The sequence below is a fragment of the Augochlora pura genome, chromosome 6 (genome assembly GCF_028453695.1).
Source record: "Augochlora pura isolate Apur16 chromosome 6, APUR_v2.2.1, whole genome shotgun sequence".
Classification (NCBI taxonomy): Eukaryota; Metazoa; Arthropoda; class Insecta; order Hymenoptera; family Halictidae; genus Augochlora; species Augochlora pura.
In genome coordinates, this window is record NC_135777.1 from 22,894,282 (window position 1) to 22,917,278 (window position 22,997).

A 22,997-nucleotide genomic window follows, 5' to 3' on the forward strand; every position below is an offset into this window, starting at 1 on the left:
AAACAGGATCCCCCGCGGTTCCGAGAGCGATCCAGAGCTCCGCTGAGCAGAGACAAAAGAATTCCGCCGGTGGGATCGAGGAGGGAATCGAAATCGAGCGCGGAAACCGAGCAGCGCGTAAGAAACGGGAGACGGCGGATCCGCGAGGGCGGAAGGGAGAGGCGATGCCTCTCGGAGGCATTCTAAGGGGAGGATCGTGATCGAAGGGAGGACCTTGAATAAAACGAGGGAGCCGTGGGAAGTAAGAAGGTAACAGGGACCGGGGGAGGATAAGGAGCCCTTAAATTCCGCTCCGAATAAAATTCCTTTTCGATCGGGATCTGGGCCGCGTTATCGTCCATCTTCCGGCTGGATTACGACGGAGGGACCGTGTTTCCCGTGTCACCGATGGGGGAGCTTTACTGGGGGAACACGTGGGCCTTGTCTGCGTCGGCTAGACGCTTTATCGGCGGCTGTGTACAGGGCGGGCAGGAATTCGGTGTGCACATAGGGCGGGGAGCTGGCGTGATTCGAGGTAAAAGGATAAGAATGGATGAGGATCGTATGGTGGCATAGGACAGTGTCATGGTGTAACGTTATAGTATTATTCTATAGTACTGTTAGGTCAGGGTATGATGACTTTGTGTAATGCTATGGTATGATATTAAAGTACAATATGATATTAGAAGATCTTAGTATAATAGCAAGGTACAATATGATATTAGAAAATCATAGTACAATACCAAAGTACAATAGGAAGTTAGATCATAGTACAATACAATACTATATGATTATTGTACAATATCACAGGACAATATCAATGTGTAATATCATAGTACGAGATCATAGTACAATATCATTGCGTAATATCACGATACAATATCATACTACAATATCACAGCACAAAATCCTGTTGAACGATGATAACTGGCCATCACACTACAAGATCACAGTACAGTATCACAGCATATATTCTAGCACAATATCATACCAGAATATCACACTATAAAATCATACTATAAATTCCTGCAACATCCCAACAACTTCTTCCCTCTCCCAAGCAAACCATTTGGCAACCCCAAGTAACGTTTACACCAACTCCACCCAACAACCCCGTACCAAGCACACTACAATCGCCAGCAAAGCGTCGGAATCAAATTAATTTATTATCCCATTTTTCCGGGCGAACCTTCGCCGCAGAACCAATATCTTTAATCTTGATTTCCTCGGCATTCGGAGCCGCAGAAGGAAATCTCTGCCGACGACTTTCGCGCCAGCCTGTACAGGAGAATAGATCCTGACGAGGGGATACACCGTAGCCGGACACGGTCGCCGCGTTTATTTGTCGACCAAGAGAGAGAGAGAGAGACTTCCAAGTCGTCGGCCACCGAGGATTCAATATGTGAACTCGATAAATTTATCGCGAACTCTTTCACCGTCGTCTCGCACCTGGCGTTGGTGGTCCTCCCCCCTCCCTTCTGCTATTCTCGCGGCGGTCCCTTCTGCTATTCTCGCGGCGGTCGTTCTTCGGCGTTGCTCGAGCCGTGGCAAGAAACGAACCGGTCTTTGGTCGGCTCTTCTTCCGCGGCGAGATTTCGTGTTATTCCGTGCGGCCCCCACGGTGCATCGGTACACAAGCCGGGGCAAGCGGCCCGCTTTGTGGCCACCGACTCCTTCCTAAACCGTCCTTCTCCTTGCTGCACGCCTCCCCACCCCCCTCCCCCTTACGGTTCTCTCGGCCCTCGGCCCCGCCGCCGTCGTCGACGGACTATTGGATTCTCGGATTCCCCGCTCGAAAGCAACCTTTCAAGCCCGGCACAAGCGCGCGCGGGAGGGGAGGGGGGGGGGGGAAATGCGGGAAAAATGTTTGAGGAATTAGATCTCGGGCTCTTCGGGGGGTGGGCCGACGACGCCGCGAGTTCGATTCCCGTGAGTGGAAAATTCTTCGGCCTTTGAGACCGACGGGGAATCATCTCTGCGATCCCGAATGTGTGCGGACGCGTTTTCTTCGGGGCTCTGCTTCCTTTTTTCTCCCTCCCTCTCTCTCTCTCTCTCTCTCTATCTCGCTCTCTGTCGCTCTTTCTCTCCTTCTGTCCTCTTTTCGGTTTGATACCCTCGGCGACGGAATCGTCTGCCTCCGTGCACGGCTTGCGAGACATCAAGGTGTAACGGCGTTCATCCTTGGAAAAGTTCTTCTTCCATTCTGTCGATTTATTTCGTGTTTAGCATTCAATGGCAGAGCACTATCGGTCGTCGCTTCTATTGTTTGACAATTAACCCTTTGCACTCGAATGGTGACTCTGAGGCACCACTAAAATTATTCTACCACATCCAAAGATAATTTTTATACCAACGAAGCTTGGTATTAACTTCTATTGATTATAAAGACGTATTTAATTTACTTTAAAGCGTATCACGTTCAGACCTAAATCGTCCATAAAATGAACATCTTTAAGACGTCCAGCATTTGTTCTAAATCAGCAGCGAAGAAAATCGAATAAAACTCAATTAAATCAACAGCGCCTTCAATTATCGCCTATAAAAATCACAGCTCGTATAATTCGCGAGAAAATCGCCGCGAGAAGCAATCTTTGAGGGATAGCGATTTTCCAGGGCCGTAGGAAGCTCGCAGGATCCGGTAGCCCGGTGCTCCGGACAGAATCTAACGGCGCAGGACCGGCGAAGGCGATATTATACGCGTTTGTTCGCGAGTAATCGCGACGCTTGCTGACACGTGTCCATTGTCTCCGAGCCGCGCGCACTGTCTCCCCCCGCCGCCCCGCCGCGCCACGGAGAATTCATTACAGAGATCCAATTTACAATAGCGGATCCGAGGGTGGAGCGAGCGAGGGAGCGAGCGAGCGACGGATCCTGTAGGAGCGCGAGAGAGAGAGAGAGAGACGCGCGCACAGCCTGTCGGTGGGGCGAGCGGGCGGGCGCGGTCGGAGGGCGTTAATTAGTCCGGAGGCGGCTTGTTTGCAGGTGTGATTTACCAGCCGTTGATCCAGCAACTCCGGTTCTCTCTCATATTATTTAATAAACGATCCGGTCGGATATTTGGAGCCACTTCCGGGATAATCCCGGGGAACAGACCCCGGGTCCCCGGCAAGCCGCCACCCGGTTTATGGATTTTCCTCGGTAAACCGGTCGCGGTGTTGGCCGGCCAAGCTGGTTACCGGCCCGAGACCGGCCCGAATAAATCGCGCGGCTATCAAAGGCCTCCGACGATCGTCGGAAAATCGGATCGTCGCCATTTTATGGACAGCCTGAGTCACCTCTTTCGTTTCGAATTAACTGTGCAATTTTCGCCATGGTAAAAACCTTCCGTGTTATTTAGTACGTTTTTAAACAAACGAATTAACAAATTAGATTAATCCGAATTGTTCTGCTGATCCTTAGAAGGCAAGCTATTGCATTTTTTAATTTAATATTTAGTCGACTCAATTTCTTAGCTGCGAATGGCGTGCACAATGCGTCACGAGAAAATGGAAATTTTACTAGAAAAGTAATAAACACCGCACTCCCATGCAAAGCGAACCACAGTGCGTCGGTCGAACAGGAATCAACCGTAGCTAATTACCCCCACGCCGACTTCCGTTTGTTTTACGCTCTGCAAATATTTCCTTCGGGCGGGACGACGGCGCGGTGCGAGAGCGACCGACGCCGGGGCCAAGGAAGCGCGATGTTTTATTTAAAATCTGTGTACAACACACTTGTTGCCACGCGTCGATACGAGGCGTCGTCGCATCGCCATTTTTAGCCATATTTATTCGGGCTCCGACCTTTCGCACTTTGACGCTCTGATCGTTGATTGGCAGTCTTTAGGGTAGTCGTTCGAGACGTCCTACGAACGTCCTAGAAATGTCCTGGAAACGTCTTACGAAGTCCTAGAAACGTCCTACGAACGTCCTAGAAACATCCTAGAGACGTCCTAGGAACATCCTAGAAATGTCCTAGCAACGTCTTACGGAGTCCTAGAAACGACCTAGAAACGTCCTACAAACGTCCTAGAAACCTCCTACAAACGTCCTAGAAACATTCTAGAGAATCCTACGAACGTCCTAGAAATGTCTTAGCAACGTCTTACGGAGTTTTAGAAACATCCTAGAAACGTCCTACGAACGTCCTAGAAACGTTCCACGTTACAAATGAAGACGTCTAAAAATCTTTCGAAGACGTCAAAAATACGCTTCCTAAGACATGAAACATTTTTCTAATTATATCCAAAATTTTCAATTTACACCCAGCCATCGTTACATTAGACGTCTTAAAGACATCTTCGCGGTGTCCGGAATTAAAAAGAGAAATTCGGGGAACGATCGACGGCGGAATAATGATCGAGGGAAAGGGCGGTCGGGGATCGGTCGACTTTATTTCCCGGGCAAATAAACCGCGGGTTCCGTAACAGGCGTAACAAGCAGCCCTCGAAATCGTTTCTTTGGGGGCGGCCCCCCCTCGGCCAGACTCTGCGGGCAAATTCAGCCGCCGCGATTAATCGTTCCGTTTATCGATTGGGGCGAAAAGAGGGCGTAATACCGCGAGCGTATTGTCGCTGCTGGCGGGCCCTCCCTCCCCTCCCCCCCTCTACCCCCCGTTATTCCGAATCGGATTTTCAAGCCGCCGCGGACAAAGTCGTCGGTCGTATCGGATCGTTACGCGTTCGTCAATTGCCGCTCGTTAGAGCGCCGCCTCTCTCTTTTTTCTTTCTCTCTCGCTCTGCCTCCCTTTGCTTCCCTTTCTCTCTGTCTCCCTTTGCTTCTCTCTCTCTCTCTCTCTCTCTCTCTCTCTGTTTCTCTTTCTCACTCTTTGCTTCTGTCTCTGTCTCTCTTTCTGTCTCTGTCCCTCTCGCTCTCTCTATCTCTCCCTGTTTCCCTTTCTCTCCCGAGTTCGACTGGCGTTGATATTAACTGATTATTCGCGCGGCTCGTTCAAACAGCGCCGCTTCGTGGAATGTCAGGAGCCGGGTTACAGGGGCGCGCGCTCGCGCTACCGTCGAAATTTCCAAAGGACACAAAGGGACCGCAATTAATCGCGGCCGCATTGTTCTCCGGGAGCGGCTGTTCCTTTTCCTTCGTACCACCTCGTCGGAAAACTAATCAGAGCTCTTTTTACCATGCCGTTCATATTAACAACCGTAACCCGCGGGAGAACATCCTATACCGTGCACTTACTTTTTCTCTCGCCGCGAGAATTACGTTTTCTGACTCTTACGACAACGGCCGACCTTTAAAGTGAAATTAACCCTTTGCGTTCGAACGACGACTGTGACTGGTATTGTTTGTTCTTTTCGATGTTTTTCGTAACTTTTATTGCAAATATGTTTTTTCTCAGGTTGATGTGAATGCTTTGAAAATTGGTAAGATAGTTAATGTGAACACCCTGTATAGTATATGCAATATTTTAAAAATTGTACGATGGTACAGTCGATGTACCGTTTAAAATATAGTACGATAGTATAGCCTGTGTACCATTTAAAAAGTAGTTCAATAGCATAGTCTCTATAGCACTTCAAAAATAGCACAATACTATAGTTTATGCACGATTTAAAAAATAATACAATATTATAACCTAGTACCGCTACAGCACATACTATACTACCATTTCCAAAATAGTACAAAAATATAGTCTACGTACCACTTAAAAAATACCACAACAGTATAGTCTACGTACTACATCCACTTCGGAAGTTCATTTAGCGTCGATGCAGAAGCCGACCATCGTTCCCAGGAACGTCGGCGTGAATTTTTCACAGGTGCGCAAACAGCAAGCCGCGAAGCAATGAGTCCGACGATTAACCATTAGCGGCCGGACAGTAATTTTCGTTAGCATGCCGATATCGGTCTGCAACGGCGCGAAATACACGCGGAAACAATAATTGCCCAGGGCGTACGCGTCGCGAGCATTATGATTCGGTACTCGCGGGATCGGGTCGTTGAGAAGAGAGAGAGAGAGACCTCTCTCTCTCTCTCTCTCTCTCTCTCTCTCTCTCTGCTCGCCAAACGCGCTCGCAACAATCGCGGTTACGCTCGAAATTAATCTCGGGCCCCGGCGCCTGGGTAGTTTGTTCCCGCGAAAGCGGCGGCAGGCGACTCGCGACTCGCGCGAGCCAGCGTACGCGCGCGAGTAATCGCTCGACGGCAAACAAAACACGATAAACACGCGTAATCCCGAGCGCGATTAACCGAACCCGGCAATCTCGAAGTGCGCGTCACCTGCTACGCGGATATTCCTTGCCCCGCGATTTCTCTTCCCGGTTCGATCATTAACCATTCTGACAATGTCAAAATCTCTCTTTCTCTCTACGTCTCTTGGAAGGTAGAATGCTCAGCTCGAAACAAATCTATTCTCTCCTGATTTTCTGATTTGCATTCTGCAATTAATTTCCTCCAATTAATTTCCAAAGTAGCGTAGAATTTTCGGTGGATTCTACAATCTACCTAATTTATGGTACATTGTTAATTAATATGTATATACTATACTACGAGGCTTTGGTCTCTTGCACAGTGGCTGGTATTTTAAAGCTCTGCTCGCACTTTAATACAATATGTCATTTATACGTAGAAACTATGTCCTCAGATTTGAATATTAATTAGCTATAGGAATGTAGAAAATGTATTTGATGTTGCAGGAGTGAACTTTTCAATCTTAATTAAATTTCTGTAGACTTTTATTTCAATTTCAAATTAAATACTGATTGCTGATACTTATATTAATATTGCTTAATTAAAGCTGTAGTCTATTAACTTTATAAATAGACTGTACTAAATTTATTCGCATTTAATATAAATGAAATTTTTTAGATGGTTGGCTTGATAATAATTAATTAATTAATTCCTTGCAGAATTAAATAGCCAAGTGTAATCGTCCATTTGCATGGAAACATACCCGATACCGTATCTAAAAATACATGACAATATACGTAAAATACAAGTAAGATCGAGCAATATAAAAATTGATCTACCAAGTGGAAACTACACGTCCAAATATTAACGCGAGTCGCCGCAGTGATTTACGCGGCTAACGCGGCGCGGCACGGAGTATTTAGTCGACGGCCCGGGCATAATTCCGGTGTAATCCTAGGTGTGAACGCGCGTTATTTCGCGCGTTCCCGTTCACGTACGATTAGCCGGGGCCGCCGCGATCCCCATCGATCGTTTCTCCTCGTTTCGCGCGATATTGCCTGATTATTGGGCACCGATCTTCAAACAAGCCGCAACACCCGGAGACGATGACAGAACGCAGGCGCCCTCGCCCCCCCCCCCCCCCCCCCCCCTCCTCCCCGCCGCGGGACGGTTATATCACCCGGACGTGGGAAGGAAGGAAGGACGAAGGGCGAAGGACGAGCTCCTGGCAATCAGATGCGTTAATGCCAATCAATTATGTGCTCGCTGCCTCGTGTAGCCTGTTACACCCTCTCCCCTCCCCTCCTCCCTCCTTCTCCTCCTGCCCCCTGCCGTCGCCGCGAGTTCCTTCGTTTGGAAGCCCTGCGCGCCCATCATCGACCTCCATAAACCATACACGCGGAACCCTCTCGCCGCACCGGCGTGCCTCGTGTGCTCGACATATTAGTTATCGATCTATCGGTCGGCCGATCTAACCCGTTCGATATTCACTCTCCGGCCCTCGGTTCTCGAGGTACTCCTTCCCTCCTCCTTCCTCCTCCTCTCCCCGCTCTGCGGCCGGCAAACGCGATCGATATAATTTGACCGCCGATGTTGATATTGATACGTTGACGCAGCTTGGTTTAACAGCGTTCTGCAAACGTTATTTTAGGCGCACGCGCCACCGCCTTAATGCGACACGGTCTTATTTATGGACCATTGTTTGGCTCCGCGGTATTGTTTCATGGTAAAAAGAGACCTTTGTAATTATAAAAAAAATTTTGAAATTCTTTCTTCGAGATTCTGATCTCTTAGAAGATTCTTAAAAGGGTTTTAGAATTTTTTATTTTGTGACGGATTTTGTTTCTGGCTATCGTTGCCCTATAGGGAGGCCCGATTAACCCTTTAACGCTTTAACCTTTCAATCTTTCGACCATTTAGCCCTTTAACCATTTACGCATTTAGCCAACCCTTTAACCCTTGACTTTAACAATTGACACATTCAACCCTTTGATCCTGTACCCCTTTACCACTGTGTTCACTTAACCCTTTGATCCTTTACCACTGTGTTCACTTAACCCTTTGATCCTTTACCACTGTGTTCACTTAACCCTTTGCCCCGTTACCACTGTGTTCATTAACCCTTTAACCCTTTGTTTAATTACTTCGTCTCCTTCTACGCAACGTTAAAACAGCTCTAAAATTATTTTTAAATGCGCCATGGTGGAATTATAAAATAAAAAATAAATCCTACTGAAATTTAAATTTCTTTCGGTATTCTCTTATAGCAAGAAGATCGTTTCCTACATACTTGTCCGAAGTTTTCCGAGCTAATTTAGTCCCGGTTCCAGACAGCTCCGACAATTACGCGGTCCTTTCGACCGTTCAGAAGCACTTTCGAAGCGGGTCGCTCGGCGGAACCAATCGACGGGGGGGCCCCCACACCCCGCGGTACTTTTCGGGGGGCGCGCTCGCGACCACCATATCGGGATCGCAGTTATCCCGGAGGCTGGGAATAAAACGGTTCTCGTTAGACGAGGCGTGTTCGCCGTTGATTGAGCGAAATCACGATGTTTGAAGCACTGGCCGAAAAACTCGGCGCGCGGACTCCGTCCAGTTTTCAAACTGGTCCAATTAGAAGGCCGGAAACAGTCGATCGGAGGGTGTGGCATGGTCTCCCTTGCCCCTAATAACATTTCTACGGAGAAATAGAGTGAAGGAGAGAGAGAAAAAAATGCAGAGAGAGAGAGAGAAAAGTAGAAAGTGTTGCGTCCTACAACGGAATTTTGCCTTTTACTTCAATTCCCTTCTTCAAATTCCAGTTTCTTCAATTTATAGGGCTATTATGTTAGTGTCCCTTTTACATCAAGAAAAGGAGAAAGAAAGAAATATAGTGAGACAAAGAAAAAGAGAGACAAAAAGATATCAAGACAGAGTAATATAGCCAGAGAAAGAAGAGAAAAGAGAGCAATATCGGACAGAAAAAAAAATAGAGAGAATGAGAGGAAAAAAAGGAACCAGACACAAGCAAGAAAGTAGTCGAAACGCAAGACCGCGGAACGTCGCGAAGATAAAACTTGTTCAAGGACTTTCGTGCAAGAGTTCTCCTCCGCACTCCTTCCCCATTTTTTCGCCGGCCGGATAAGAAAACGTCGCGTCGCACAGTTGTCATTTCCACTGAATATCTGGCCACAATTCATAACTTCCTACGATTCCAACAAAAATGAATATTATCGTGGTTTCCGACTCGCTGAATTCACTTCCATAATCGAACTTAAAAATTCCCTAAAACGTCATCCTATCAGCAACGAAATAAATATATTTCTTCACTTATAAATATATTTCTTTTGGAAAAAAGAAGCAACTCGAATAATCGAATCTCTGTTCTTTAAATCGTCCATCTTTATTTCTGCAAGCTGGAAAAACAATTAGAGAAAATTCCCTGTATACACGGGTATACAAGAAAATGATCAGATCGGCAGAAGTTCGCTTTACGCTCCGAAAAATCGGCACTTCGGCCGGGCTCTTGAAAAGGAGAACGCGGCTCGGTTAAATGGGTAATTGGCGCGCGAGTCGGGGGGGGGGGGCGGGGGGGGGGGGGGGGGGGCTAATTGTCGCGCAGTCGCGGGCTTAATTATCCGGAACGCGATCGGGGGATCGTTAATTACGGGCACTCGGCGCGTAGCTCGCGCGGAGACAAACGGTGATTCCGCGGCGCCGGCTGAACGCGGAAAGAGGAAACAAAACGATCGGGGTTCGCCTACGCGATCACCGCCATCGAACTTTCCTCCGGCAACTCGAACGCATTTCTGCTCGCAAGTTTTTCCTCGAACCGCGTTCCTCGCGAGAGCCTTGAATTATGCGAGAAACTATAGCCTCGCCTCGCCTCGCCTCGCCTCGCCGCGAGGCTCTCCGTGCCGTTCCGCGATAAGCCGCGCCATGGAAGATTGATCGCCCCGCGAAATTATTTCAACGGAAGCGCCCCGCCGTTCGAGAGAGAATTATGTTAACGAGCAGCCGCCTGCCGGCCTCCGCTTTTTTTTCCCGCAACGCCGGGAATCGCTCGCGCGCGAGCGATACCAGATCGATAACCATTGTTTTGACCCCGCAAGCCGCTTCTCGGCCTCGATAATCTTCCGGCTCTGTTTGCCGGTGGGGGGAGCTGGTTCAAGGTGGCTGCGGCAGCTTCTCGGCATTTCCCGGTTACCGTTCGAACCACGCTGCGCGGTGGCTCGGTATACATTGACTCGCACCACTTAAATCACATTAACACACTCGCGTCGGGATATTTTTTCCTCTTCTCATAGAAATCGGGGTATTTTAGCAATGTAAAGATATTTTAACATGTATTAACACATTCGCATCGGGATATTTTTCCTTAAATTAGTACTCTCTAATTCAATTACTTTGCGTCTTAATGCGATAATAACTGAAACACAAATCACGCTATAACCAAACACAGAATGCAATTTAATTCAACAGCGATTCGAATTACAAATTCCAATCTGCTCTGCTATTACAGTGTGACTTAATTCAATGACTATTTGAATTACAGTGTTACCGAATTACAGTGTTACCGAATTACAACGTAATTGAACCACGATATAATAGAATTCCTCTCTAATTCAATTACTTTGCGTCTTAATTCGATAGTAACTAAAACACAAATCACGCTATAACCAAACGCACGATGCAATTTACTTCAACAGCGACCCGAACTACCAATTACAATGCCGCCGTATAACTCGACAGTTGTAATCCCTCGAGCAATTCGATTACAATTCCGCGAAACTCCATTCGAAGATGGCGGCTCGTCGAACCCGACCCAAGGCCCGACAAAAGATGCCGCGACCGTCCAATGGAAAATTACGTTCGGGAAAAGCGAGCCACTCTTAGACTCCGAACGCGCACGATAACGAAATTGCGCTCGCGTCGAGCAGCTAAACCGATTCTTCCGCGTTCATTTGCCGAGTCGTCGTCGTCATCGTCGACGTAGTCGTCGTCGCCGTCGTGAACGATGTAGAACGCGTTGGAGGACGCATTTCCGGCAGCGACGGGGCCCGTCCGCTACCCGGCGTCGTTAAGAATCGCTCGGCGTTTCGCGCCGTAGCCGGGGTAGGACGGCGATATTACGCTTCGAGACGCTTCCGTCGACGCTTTCGAGATCGTCGTAAATTGCCGGTATGCTCATGCGGGCTGGCGTCGTCGAGAGGACCGCCGCCGCCGCCGCCGCCGCCGCGCGCGCGTCACCCTCCATCAGAGCGAAACTGCTCGCGAAAGAGCAGCGCCTCTACTCTACCCAGCCTATCCGATTCTGGGCCGAAGAGGAAGCGCTCGAGAGCCAGACACGTTCTCGCATCCATTCCGCCTACACAGACCCAAGCAAGCGCGCCCCTTCACCCTTAAACTCGGCTCTTTTCAATATTTCCCTGTCTCTTTCCTAAAATTGCTCCTCGCCGGTCCTCCGCTCCTCGTTCGCCTCTTCCTGCCCCTTCCCCTCTTCCACCCCTTTATACTCTTCCCCTCTATTTCCCTCCTTCTCCTTTTTCTGCTCTTTTTCTTATTATTCCTCCTTTTCGTCTTTTTCCTCTTTTTCTTATTTTTTCTCCCTTTTCGACTTTCTTCTTTTCCTTTTATTTTTAATCCTTTTTCCTCCCTTTTTCCTACATTTTCCTTCTTCCTACCTTTCCCCCTCTTTTCCTTCATTTTCCTTCCTTTTCCTCCCTTTTCCTTCCTTTTCCTTCTTCCTACCTTTTCCCCTCTTTTCCTTCCTTTTCCTTCCTTTTCCTCCCTTTTCCTTCCTTTTCCTCCCTTTTCCTCCCTTTTTCTTCTTCCTACCTTTCCCCTTCCTTTTCCCCCCTTTTCCTTCCTTCTTCCCCTCCTCTTGCCTCTCTCTTTCCCTCGTTTCATCACCCACCCATTTTCTCCCCCTCTCCTCGCCTGTCACCGGATCCCCCCACCTCCAACTCCTCCGCCCACCTTAATTCATGCTCGGTCGTGTTTCAGTAGCCCTTTTTCCATTTCCTCTGCTCAATCATGCCCCGCGACTCGTTTTATCAGTCAAAGCGACCCCGGACGATTCTTGTCGTTGTTATTACTCCCTGTTGATTTTTCTTCCCTGCCGTCCCGTCTACTCGTTCCCACCTCCGCCTCCTCCACCCTATCGTCTACCCACCCGTCGCCATTTCCGCCGTCTCGCTCCTACTCTCATTCTCCGTCCGTCCTTTAGCGCGCCCGGGCTCTCTCTTTTTGCGCACCTCGTTCCGACTCGGTCCTGGCAATATCTGTGCAAATGTCCGATCCCTGTTCGAGACTTTAACGCTAGATTTACGGGGCGACGGCGAGCAGCTGCTTTATATTAATGGGGAATTTGAAGAATTAATCGGGCCGCGTCGGTGGCCGGAATTTTTCGGTAAATAGGTAGTCTGTCTAATGTAATTTTATAGTCGAATGTTCTGTGACCTGATAGAGTTTGGATAGTAATTTAAATATTGAGAAGGGTGTAATGTTAATTTTTAATATTTAGAATTGTTTTAGAATTTTATATTCAAAGTATTCGATGTTATTACAAGTGTAGAAAATTCGCGGACTTGTTACGGTGATTTATATTAATAATATATACTACTAAGAATATTGTTCCATTTTTTAATGTACTTTAAATAGTATTTTAAATACTGAAAAGGGGTGTAACGTTGATCTTGAATTTTTTCAATTGTTTTAGAATATTTTATTTAAGAATAGAATCTCTTCGAGTATAAATTTCAAAGTCCGAAGGAAACCCGGCATTGCGGTTCGAGTGAGCGAATGGAATAAAGAATAGCAGAGGTCCCAGAATATTGTCTCGAAAGAGGAGAGAGCGTCTGGTATGCGGCGGCGTTCGCAAATTCGGTTCATAAATACCTGAAGACAGTGCCTCCTCGCTAGCCAGCCGATGTGCTGAAGCTGCGGCGGGTCTGGTAGCGCGGACGCAAGTCGAAGCGCCTTCAGCGTTAGGGCGGCAAGGGCCGAGTGCAACGCGTTGAACCACACGTTCGCCTCCGCGTTGTCCGCCGCTCTCAGCCAGCATTCGTGTACACCGTCCGGGGAATGCAGCTCGAGGATTCGACCCTCTGAAAAATGGAAAGAAAGGAGATTGCAATCACTGTATAATAATTATTGTATTCTGCCGAGTTATATAACCCTTTGTTGGGGCGTCATAGCGTCGTCAATTATAGCGACGAATTGTGATGTCATATTATTGTGTATAGTATAGTAGTAGTTGGTATTATTACTGATATTATTAATAGCTAGCGATGTTATTATTAATAATTGCTATTGTTACTAATGTCAGATAAATTAAATTAATGATACAATTACTTTGTTAATAGTAATTATATTACTAGGTATGTTAACAATAATTATATTAATAACATTATCAACTCGCAAAATTCATCCTTGTCTAAATTTTAATTTAATTTAATAGACTTACGTCAATTTGCATTGTCAGAGGAATTATTCCTTACTTATTTAAATATTAAGACCTACCTCGAAGTTAATGTTTTATCACGAGCATTTTAGTACATCCATCACTTCTCATTTATTTATACCATTCGAAACGGTTCTACAGCCAGTCCAATAAGTATATAATTAAATAAATTAGCTAAAACAAACGCTGCTCGAATCGAAGGAAATATTTCGAGCGTCGAAAACCGTGAACAAATCACGAATTCATGCGTACAATTAAGACAATTTTTATTCTATTACGTCGAGATCCCCATCCCTGCTCCATTATTGGCGGGCATAAGCCGAGCAGAGGCGACCAGAGAGAGAGAGAGAGAGAGGTCGATCGCGTAAAAAAGGAATATCGGATTCTCGATCAAAAGGAAATTACGTTCAAGTTAAAAGCCCCTTTTTCCGGCTCCTATCATCGGGAGCCCCCCTTGCGCTCCCCGCTCCGCCGGTGTTAATGAATTTATGCTGGGAACTAGGAGCGTTCTCCGAGGCACAGGGTGGAGGGGGGGGGAGGGGTGTGTGTGTGTGCGGCGAGGGATGGTCTCCGTTACTTATGGTTTTCGCACTCGCGGCGGCGCCCCCGGGTATAAAGTCGTTACGCGGAGCATTCGCGTGGCCGGAGCAACCTCGTAAAAAAATTTACAATCCCTCGTAAAAAAAAAAAAAGGGAAAACGACGTTCCGAATTTTCGCCACCGGTTTTTCGACGTTGCGGAATCGTAATTGATTCCTGTTATCGAATTATCGATTTAGAGGGAAAAAAGGGGATTTCAATCCGACGATTTTTACGGCTCCGGCCATCGATTCTCCATTTGGATTTTGCTGCTGGTTATTTAGAGAAATCGTGGATTATTTGATCGTTATACGTTTTTGGCAGTAATAGTGTAATAATGTAATGATAATGAATATTTATACATTTATGATAGTAATAATATAATAGTAATCATTGTTTCTACATTTATGAGAATAATAGTGCGATAATAAATATAATATGAAATATTATATAATAATGTAATGATGATAATTATTTACACATTTGAGACAAAAGAGAGGAGTGAATAGAATGCAAAATAATAAATTACTTAAAAACTGTAACATAATAAAAAGCAGTGAATAAATTCAACACCACTATTAGGTAAACAGTTGAAAATTATTTCAACCCGTTGCAAATATTAAAAATGACAATAAATTTATACTAATATCCTGCTAATTTACGCGTAGTACATTTTTATTTTGCATAAAGGTTCACAATATATCCACTAACAATTTCTGCTCTTTCCAAATAAATTCTCTCAAACCACAGTAAATCGATAAACCTGAATAAATCGAATTTTCTCTGCCTCGTCTGACCAATGACAGACTTTTCCACTTGCCCCAAGAATCGCAGCAGAGCCTACCTTAACTAGCGTACATTAAACTTCAAAAATTCCGTCAAAATCTCCGTAAAACCTCGACAAAAAGAAAAATCGCCGAAAAATGGTAAACGTTAATCCGAGTAGGAAGAGGTCTGTGCTTGGGTGATGATCGATCAAGAGGCGGCGCGCGGAATCGCAACGGTAACGCGGGCGACGGTAGATAACGTTGGAACCCGAGTCGACCAGCCGCGAACACACGCGAGGATGGTTAAAAATAAGCGATACCGAGAGAGAGAGAGAGAGAGAGAGAGAGAGAGAAAGAGAGAGAAAGAGAGAGAGAGAGAAAGAGACGCCGGGCTAAATACGGTCGTCGAGACTGGATCGTCTAAACAGCCTTGCGCGCCGTATCCGGTTACCCGGTCCTGCAACAGAGAGAGGGAGGGAGGGGGAGGGGGGCAGGGAGCTAGAGGGATGGAGGGTGAATCGCGCGGGGAGGAGGGAGACGGCCCGGGAAGACAGGCAGCGAAAGCACCGGTAACAAACGTCCGCCGTCTCTTATACAAAGTATCCACTTCCACGTTCGTTTCTCTTCCACACTTTTAAGCGATAACGAACGCTGCCAGCCCCCCCGGCGAGGCCGCCGCAGGCTTGGAAGAGAGAGAGAGGGGGGCCGGTGGTGTACCGTTGGAAAACGGCACGGTACGCCCGTTGTTTGCGGACCAGGATAAGGCAAAGCTGGCGCGGCGTTTACTGCGAGAAATATAACCGCAAGCGGGGACTCCGCTTTGCCCCGGCTGTGACCTTAATCGCCGGCGGGGGGGACTAGGCTACGGAAGACAGAAAATCGGTTCGGCTGATCTGCGAAGTTATTGGCTGCGGCAAAATTTCGTAGCGAGATTTTTCGGGGACGACGCGACGCGATATTTTTGTGGTGTAGGGGGAGTTCATCCTTTCCTGTCGCGTGGGGACGATGAGATGGTGAATATTGCTATTCTTGAGAGGGTTTTTGCAATGTTAAATTTATATAGATTTGATTAATTGTCGAAGGATGTTTTAAGAAATTATAGTTAGAGGTATTAACCATTTGCTGCCGAGTGGGGATAATGAGGAGATGGTAAAAATTGCTGTGATATTTTTAAGAGGATTTTTACAATTTTTGCAATATTTTACTGTATCTAATAAATTGTCAAATCAAGGAATATTTCTGGGAATAATCCTCTGCGCTCGAGTGACGAATTCTGAAAATTTTGCTACGCTATTTTCAAGAGAATTTTTACATTATTGAATTTTCCTATATTTGATAAAATGTGAAATAGTAGACAAAAATTGTGAAATCAAATAAAAAGCAATTACGCCGAATGGAGAAAAAGAAAAATCGATATAGTTTACTATTTTATACTGAACATGGTATTATCTGCGATACTATTATTCTTGTATTTAGTGGAATAATGATATGTCTACAAAAATCCAGGTTATTATTAATACTATAATTAAATGATATTAATGATCCAATTGATGAAAGCGTATTTTAGCAATAATAATCCGTATAATCTAAATAACGTCGAGGTGATCCTATTAATATTAAAAAATGTCAAGGAAAGACTAAATTTACTAGAATAAATATTATAATAAATTAAAAATTTTGTATTTATCAATTTCAATACTAGAATCAATAGCATCAACTAAAACAGATATTATAATAAACCGAGAATTTAATAATTGTTCATTTATTAATTACACAGTACTAGAATTAATTGTACCAACCAGAGCAATTATTATAATGAACTGAGTATTTAACACTCTTCCATTTGTTAATTGCAACGCTTGAATTAATATAATATAACCTCAGCTAGAACAAGTACTATAATAAATCAAAATTATATTAATCATTTATTTATTAATCGCAACCATACGAAGCCCTGCATGCCTGTCATTCGCCAAGACCTTTCACTTTAACCCTTTACCCTCGACTCTGTATTTCTCATGTTATTAAATCGACTCATATTTAAAGTCTCAAAATAAAAAATAAACCTAAATTTAAAAATAAAACCTAAATTTATTAAAGCTAAATTTCATATACAAGCAACCCAAAACTATTAAAAAAATATCAGAGTATCATAGGTTCGAAATTATATATCTCGGCACCGAGCGCAAAGGGTTAAAGGGTTAAGGAGCTCCGCGGCGTGCCGGCTGTCTATATTCGTAGGGGCGTCGAAACCGAGTCCATCCGTTCCGAGACTTGATAGTTGCCGCATCCAGGCAGCATTATCGAGGCGCCGCGCAACACGGGTAGCGGATGACAACTCAATTTCAAGTTGGTCTTGACGTGGCTCGCGTGCTTTGCGCTCTTCGGCCGGCTCCGCCGCTCGCTCGGTTAACCTAACCGGCGCCTCCTTGCGCGATACACGTGTCCGATTGTCGACAGAAGTTCATGGCTCATCGCTGTTTACCCGAGCCCCCCTCCCTCCCCGAGAACACGTTCACCGGAGGAGAGAGAGAGAGAGAGAGAGAGAGAGATCCGGTCACCGAGTTAATCCGTTCTTCCCGTCGCGCAATAACGAGCCGGACACCGAGCAAATTATCGAACAGAGTTCCACATAAACATTTTAGTTGCTCGAACTTGCTACCTGCCAATTAGACCATTAGTTACTTGCCAAATTAGACCACTGTTTACCATCGAACCAGATTTAACACGCTCCGTACGCAGCTGTTTCTAATCACAGTAATTGTAAAGATGGTACGGCAATTTAGAAAAATAACTATGAATATAGAATATAGAAAAGTACGAATATAGAAAATAACTATGCTTATAAATTGATAAAATAATTACGAATAATTCGTCTCGAGTATCTCCGGTTCCGAGCAACAAGAGCTAATAGACCAGCGACGTTGAAATCGCGCTCGTAAACCGGCAGAAACAAGGAACAGTCGCGGCATCGTTTCTGAAAGAACTATTATCGTCCGTGTTCGTTTCGAGCGGACCAATCAGCTCGGAGAAGAATAAGAAAGAGTAAGAAAGACGTCTCGTGAAGCGGAACGAAGCGGAACGGAGCGGAACGGAGCCGGTAGTAAAGAGGAGGAGGAGGTTGAAATAGGCGGCTCGTTAGAGTCAAGGCGTCGAAGTCGCTCGTCTCGGAGGACAGGTCGCGGCTAGGTTCCTTTCAGCGGGCGTAGTCGGTTTAATTGCTCGCGACGGGTCCGCCGAAGTTGCTTTAATTAACAAAATAACGCGAACGGGGCGTGGGGCCTGCGAGCTTTGGTTCCGGCGCCGGGCTCTCTCTCTCTCTCTCTCTCTCTCGCCTTCTGTCGCTCTTTCGGTCTCTCTCGCCTTCTATCCATTTCTCTCGCTTTCTCTCTCGGTCTCTCTTGATCTCTACCTCTCTCTTAGTCTCTCCGTCTCTCTCTCTCTCTCTCTGCGACCACGTACTCGTCAGCCCCTCTCACGCTATTCCCTCGCGCAACGTGACCCGATAATCTCTCTCTTCCGGCGTTGTCTATCCGGCCGCGCGTAATTTGCACGCCTTTGACCAGCCATCCGTCGCCGGAAGTAAAACCGGCGGAGTTCCTTTGTTTCCGGGCGCGGCTCGAAAACAGGCCCCTGATAAGGTTAGTAAATTAGGGGGGGGGGGAGCGGACGGACGGTGGCTGCCGGGGGTGTGCTCTCGGTTCGCCGGTCGAAAAGCCCGGGAAAGAGCGACGCCGTGGCCGTCTTCCGCGAGCCGGCGCCGGCCTCCGGGGCCACCACCTCCGGGGATTTTTCTGCCGTTTGAAGACGCTAAAAAGATTTATGGCAGTCCCGCTTCCGCCGACGGTGGACCGGACACCGTCCCCCTTACGGATTTAATTCAAATTTCCTGTTGCGTTTCCGTCCATGTCCGCGACGACACGTTTTCTACGCTCGCGTGTCTCGCCCTCGATTCCAGAATGTCTTTTTTATATTTGTTATGGAGGCTATGTAAAAAGCGGTGGTATTGTTTATAAAATGTTTACTTTGATTTTATTGATTTCGTTGTGTAGTGATGGAGGTTTAAGTTGCTTGTGGTTCTCGGAGGATTTTCTGATGTTTTATTACAGTTTTAGTGGCACTTTAGTACAAAGGGTTAATATGTACTATTATACAATTTGTTATAATATAATTTCTACAAATGATCCGTAAACGGCCTAGGAATGGCTTAGGATGTCCCTAAAATGTTGATGTTTAAAGCACGTTTGAAAAAACTTGAATAAACGTCTTGATTTTTAATACAAGACGTTTCTAAGACGTTTCTAGGCGTTTCACAGGACATTCGTCACATCTCAAAGACATCTCCTACATCAGACGCCTTTGAAACGTTTTAAAAACATTCTCGTACCACCTAGAAACTCATTCATTTTCATAATCATCTTTGTCTTGTGCAGAAATCACCGAAACAAGTGGTACAACCCGTAAATAGTCAGCCATCGTAGAATACTCATCCTCTCTATCAATCGACATAGAAAAATCGCGTTCAATCGTATTCAATCGCGTTCATGCGTACCATCTACAAACGTTCTACGTAGAATCGTGCCCTCGCAGCAGAATTCTGCGCGGCACGCAGCCGAGCGAACAATTGAATAAAACGCAACAGCGCGGCCGGCGGCAAATAAAAATTGTTTCGCCGCGGCGCCCGCTTCAGAAATCGGCGCAGCCGTTTCAAAAGCCATAAGAGGAGAGGAGAAGGTGGAGGAGGAACGTCTACGCGCGGCGGGCACGGCGAAGAAGTTTCCGCGGCGAGAGAAAAGTCGGTGATTTACGGGTCGAATAATTCCCAAGGAAAGAAACGTTACGGTTCTCTTTTCTTTCTCCTCGCGCGCGGTCCCCTCCCCCACCGCTCCCCCCTCCCTCTCTCTCTCTTCTCGTTCGTGGCCCAGTTCCCTTCTTGGAATTCCATTGGCGTCCCTGGGAAAAGCGTTTCGCCGCGCACTTTCGCAAAATCCCTTGCCGGGGGAGGGGGTTGCGCGCCCTAACGCAACCGTGTCAGAATTTAAAGGCGGTCGTTTCTCAGCCGAGATTCCGCCTTTCGGCGGCCGAGTGACGCGGCAAGGTGGCACTTCCGGTTCCCACACGGCCTGCCTCTCGCCGGGTTCCCTTTGATTTCCATCCGGAAAGCCGCCCCGCCGCGAGACCCTTCTGATCCAGGCGTTCCAGGCAGGCCATCCCCTTGACAGATTCTCTCCGCGAATTTCCTTCCCGATCCCTCGTTTAACTACGCAAGTCCCTTAAAACTTTTCTTCGCGGGACGAGATAGTAGCAGAGTCCTCTCTCCCGACCGGCGGAAGTTAATTCTCTTAGCCCTTTGCTTCTGGTTTCCTCTCCTTTTTACGGACCGACCGCCCCTCCCCCGCGCGCCACTCCCGCGCGAGCTCCTCCCCCCACCCTAAGAGATGCTCTCCCCGGAACCCGCTCTCCGAAACTTTCCTCTCATCAGCCTTCTTGTCTATTTCTCCTCAAACTTTCCGTCTTTCTCGCGGTCTTTGCTACCAGACTCTTTCTCCCGCCCCGCTCCTCCGCCTCGCTCCGCCCGTCTGCTTATCTCGCATTTTTCCGCGTTCCACCGCGCCGCGTCGGTCGGCGCTCTTTAATGTCAACGGCAGCCGCGCCGCGGGCATAATTAAACGCGACTCTCCCCGCTCGTCTTGCAACGCCTCTGCTACGGTTCTGCTCGCGGAACGCCGTCGCGAGAACTCGCCGCGGCTCGCGTTTCCTCCTCCTCCTCCTCGGTAACTCACACCCGCGTCGCTCCGTCCGACCAATGGACACCGAATCCTTCTGCGGAGACCGCGTAACCCGGCACCGACGACGTCGCCGCGGAACAAGGACGATAAGCTTGAGAAATCGACACGAGCGCGCCGCGGTCGTCTCCCGTCCGCGACGACACCGCCGGTGTTTCTGCCCCAAGTAACACCGAGGCCAATGAACGGTCTACGAGGGCTGTAAAGCCTCGATTCTAAAATGACAACGTTACTCGCGATACTGGACGTGTTACGCCCTAAAATGGACGACTTTAAGACGTCTTATTTGATTTTACTGCTAGCTTTACTGCCATAAATTGCCATCACATTTTATTATTCTTATATACCTCTATCAAGATATTATATTAAAAATTATATTTTTATCATTATTATTACTATTATTATTATTCTTATTATAATTATTATATTTATATCTCTCTCTTATCTAATCGAAAGTGACACAAAGAGCACAGTCTTCGAATACATCACGTAGACCAAATGATTCTCTAATCGCACGATTTCACATCGACGCGATAATTGGTTATTGTTAATTCGCGCAAGAATCGCGGCCGACAGAATTAAGATCGTCGAAGTATTTATACAGTTGGGCCGACGGTTCCCGTTCGGAACGGACGAGTCTGTTCCTCCTCATTGTTACCGCGGCGAAAGCCTTCGCGAATGAATAATGCAGGGGGGCACAGAAATGCACAAAGCTATTCTTCGGCCGGGGCTGCACAGTCGGATTCGTTAAAAGTGGCAGAACTCCTGTGTTGCAGACGGGAGGAATGCAATTTGAACGAAACATGCTGCTGCTGGCTGCTGGCTGCTGCCTGGAAAATTAAATTGCTGGCATTTCGACCGTTATGATTTCTTAAGGAGTCATCCGTACAGCGATGAACGTCGGCACTTTACACCGATCGAATTTTCAATGTTATCGATGTCGGTGTGCATAAAGAGTTATGAAGCATTTTTCATATGTTTGTTATGGATGGGTGTTTTATTTCTTTTTGTTATTTGATTGAAAGATGTTAAATTGGTAAGATACTTTTTTATATGTAACGAAGTACTTTGTTTAAATTTATATTCCTTAGTGATAATTTAATACTGTAGTAATAGTTTTTTTAATATTTTTTGATTTTACTGTTTAAGGAATAGCTGAATTATTTTAATTCTTTTTGATTTTCCTATTCTAGTAATAGCAAAATTAGTAAAATACTTTTTTCAAATTTTCCTACCAATTTCTAATATTTTTATTCAAATAACAGCAAAATCACTAACATACCCTTTTCACAATTTTTAATTTCCCTATTCAAATAATATTAATATCGTTAAAATAACTATATCAAATTTTGCTACCTACTCTTCAATTTTCCCATTCAAATTACAGCAAAGTTATATAAATTATTTCAGCAATTACACAATAAACTAGTCCTCCAAAAACTAAATGAATCATCCGATCTTCTCTCAAAGAAATTACACGATTTTAAAACGTGTCCTAATACATACTAACCTTACCCGATGAGAACACTCGAATCTCGCAATCAAAGTTCGTCGCCTCGATCGTCGCCAAATCCGATCGCGGACGCGTTTAAATTCGGGATCAGCGGTTCGCATTACGCGTCGCAGCAGAAGCGACGAGAGCATCGTCCAAACATCTCTGGACGTGGACGTGCGTAAGTCCGCGCTAAAATAGCGATTCGTGAGAAACGTGGGCCGGGACTATAAGCACCGGCGAGGGGAGGGGGTGCGGCGGAGAGCAAGGGCGTCGAGGGCAGCCCTCTGTAAGCTACTTACCCTACCGCCCCCGATCTAAGCTGACTGTACACTGGCGGCGCGTCGGTCCAGCCAAGGGGGTAAACTCGGCATCTCCAATTCAAATAAGATTTGCAGCCGGCAACGGGCGTCGTCGACGTCGCCGTCGTCGCCTCTCTCCACTTGCCCTCTCGCCGGGCAATGGCGTGAGAGAACACCGCGTAATCTAGCCGGCCGCAGGAATCTCCCGGTGTAATCGATCTCTGAGAGCCTTGTATTCTTTGACAACGTCTCGCCCCTACGCGACCCGACCCGTCCCGGTCGCCGGGATCGATCACGCTAGGCCGGCAGCCTCGTTGCTTCTACGACCATCCCTTGTAGCACCATAGCACGGTGCCTCGCTATTTGCCAAGGAAAAACGGAGTAAATATAATTTTTATATAATAATTTAATTCTTTGGAACTGTAGGTAACTCTTCTATAACACGATAGATAGGTTCGTAGGAAATGCTGTTTTATGCGAATTTATTACAATCTAACCTCAACAACGAAATTTCATTCATAAACTCT

At 46.5% G+C, this 22,997-nt stretch overlaps 1 protein-coding gene across 1 annotated transcript in view; it reads right to left on the reverse strand.

Annotated features, from left to right (window-relative positions):
• Syn1 (Syntrophin-like 1) overlaps positions 1-22,997 on the reverse strand; it is a 446,350-nt gene that overhangs the window by 45,671 nt on the left and 377,682 nt on the right. The window contains exon 4 of the mRNA XM_078182643.1: positions 12,981-13,189. Coding sequence (XP_078038769.1) covers positions 12,981-13,189 — 209 coding nt within the window. The remainder of the gene's footprint in view (positions 1-12,980; positions 13,190-22,997) is intronic.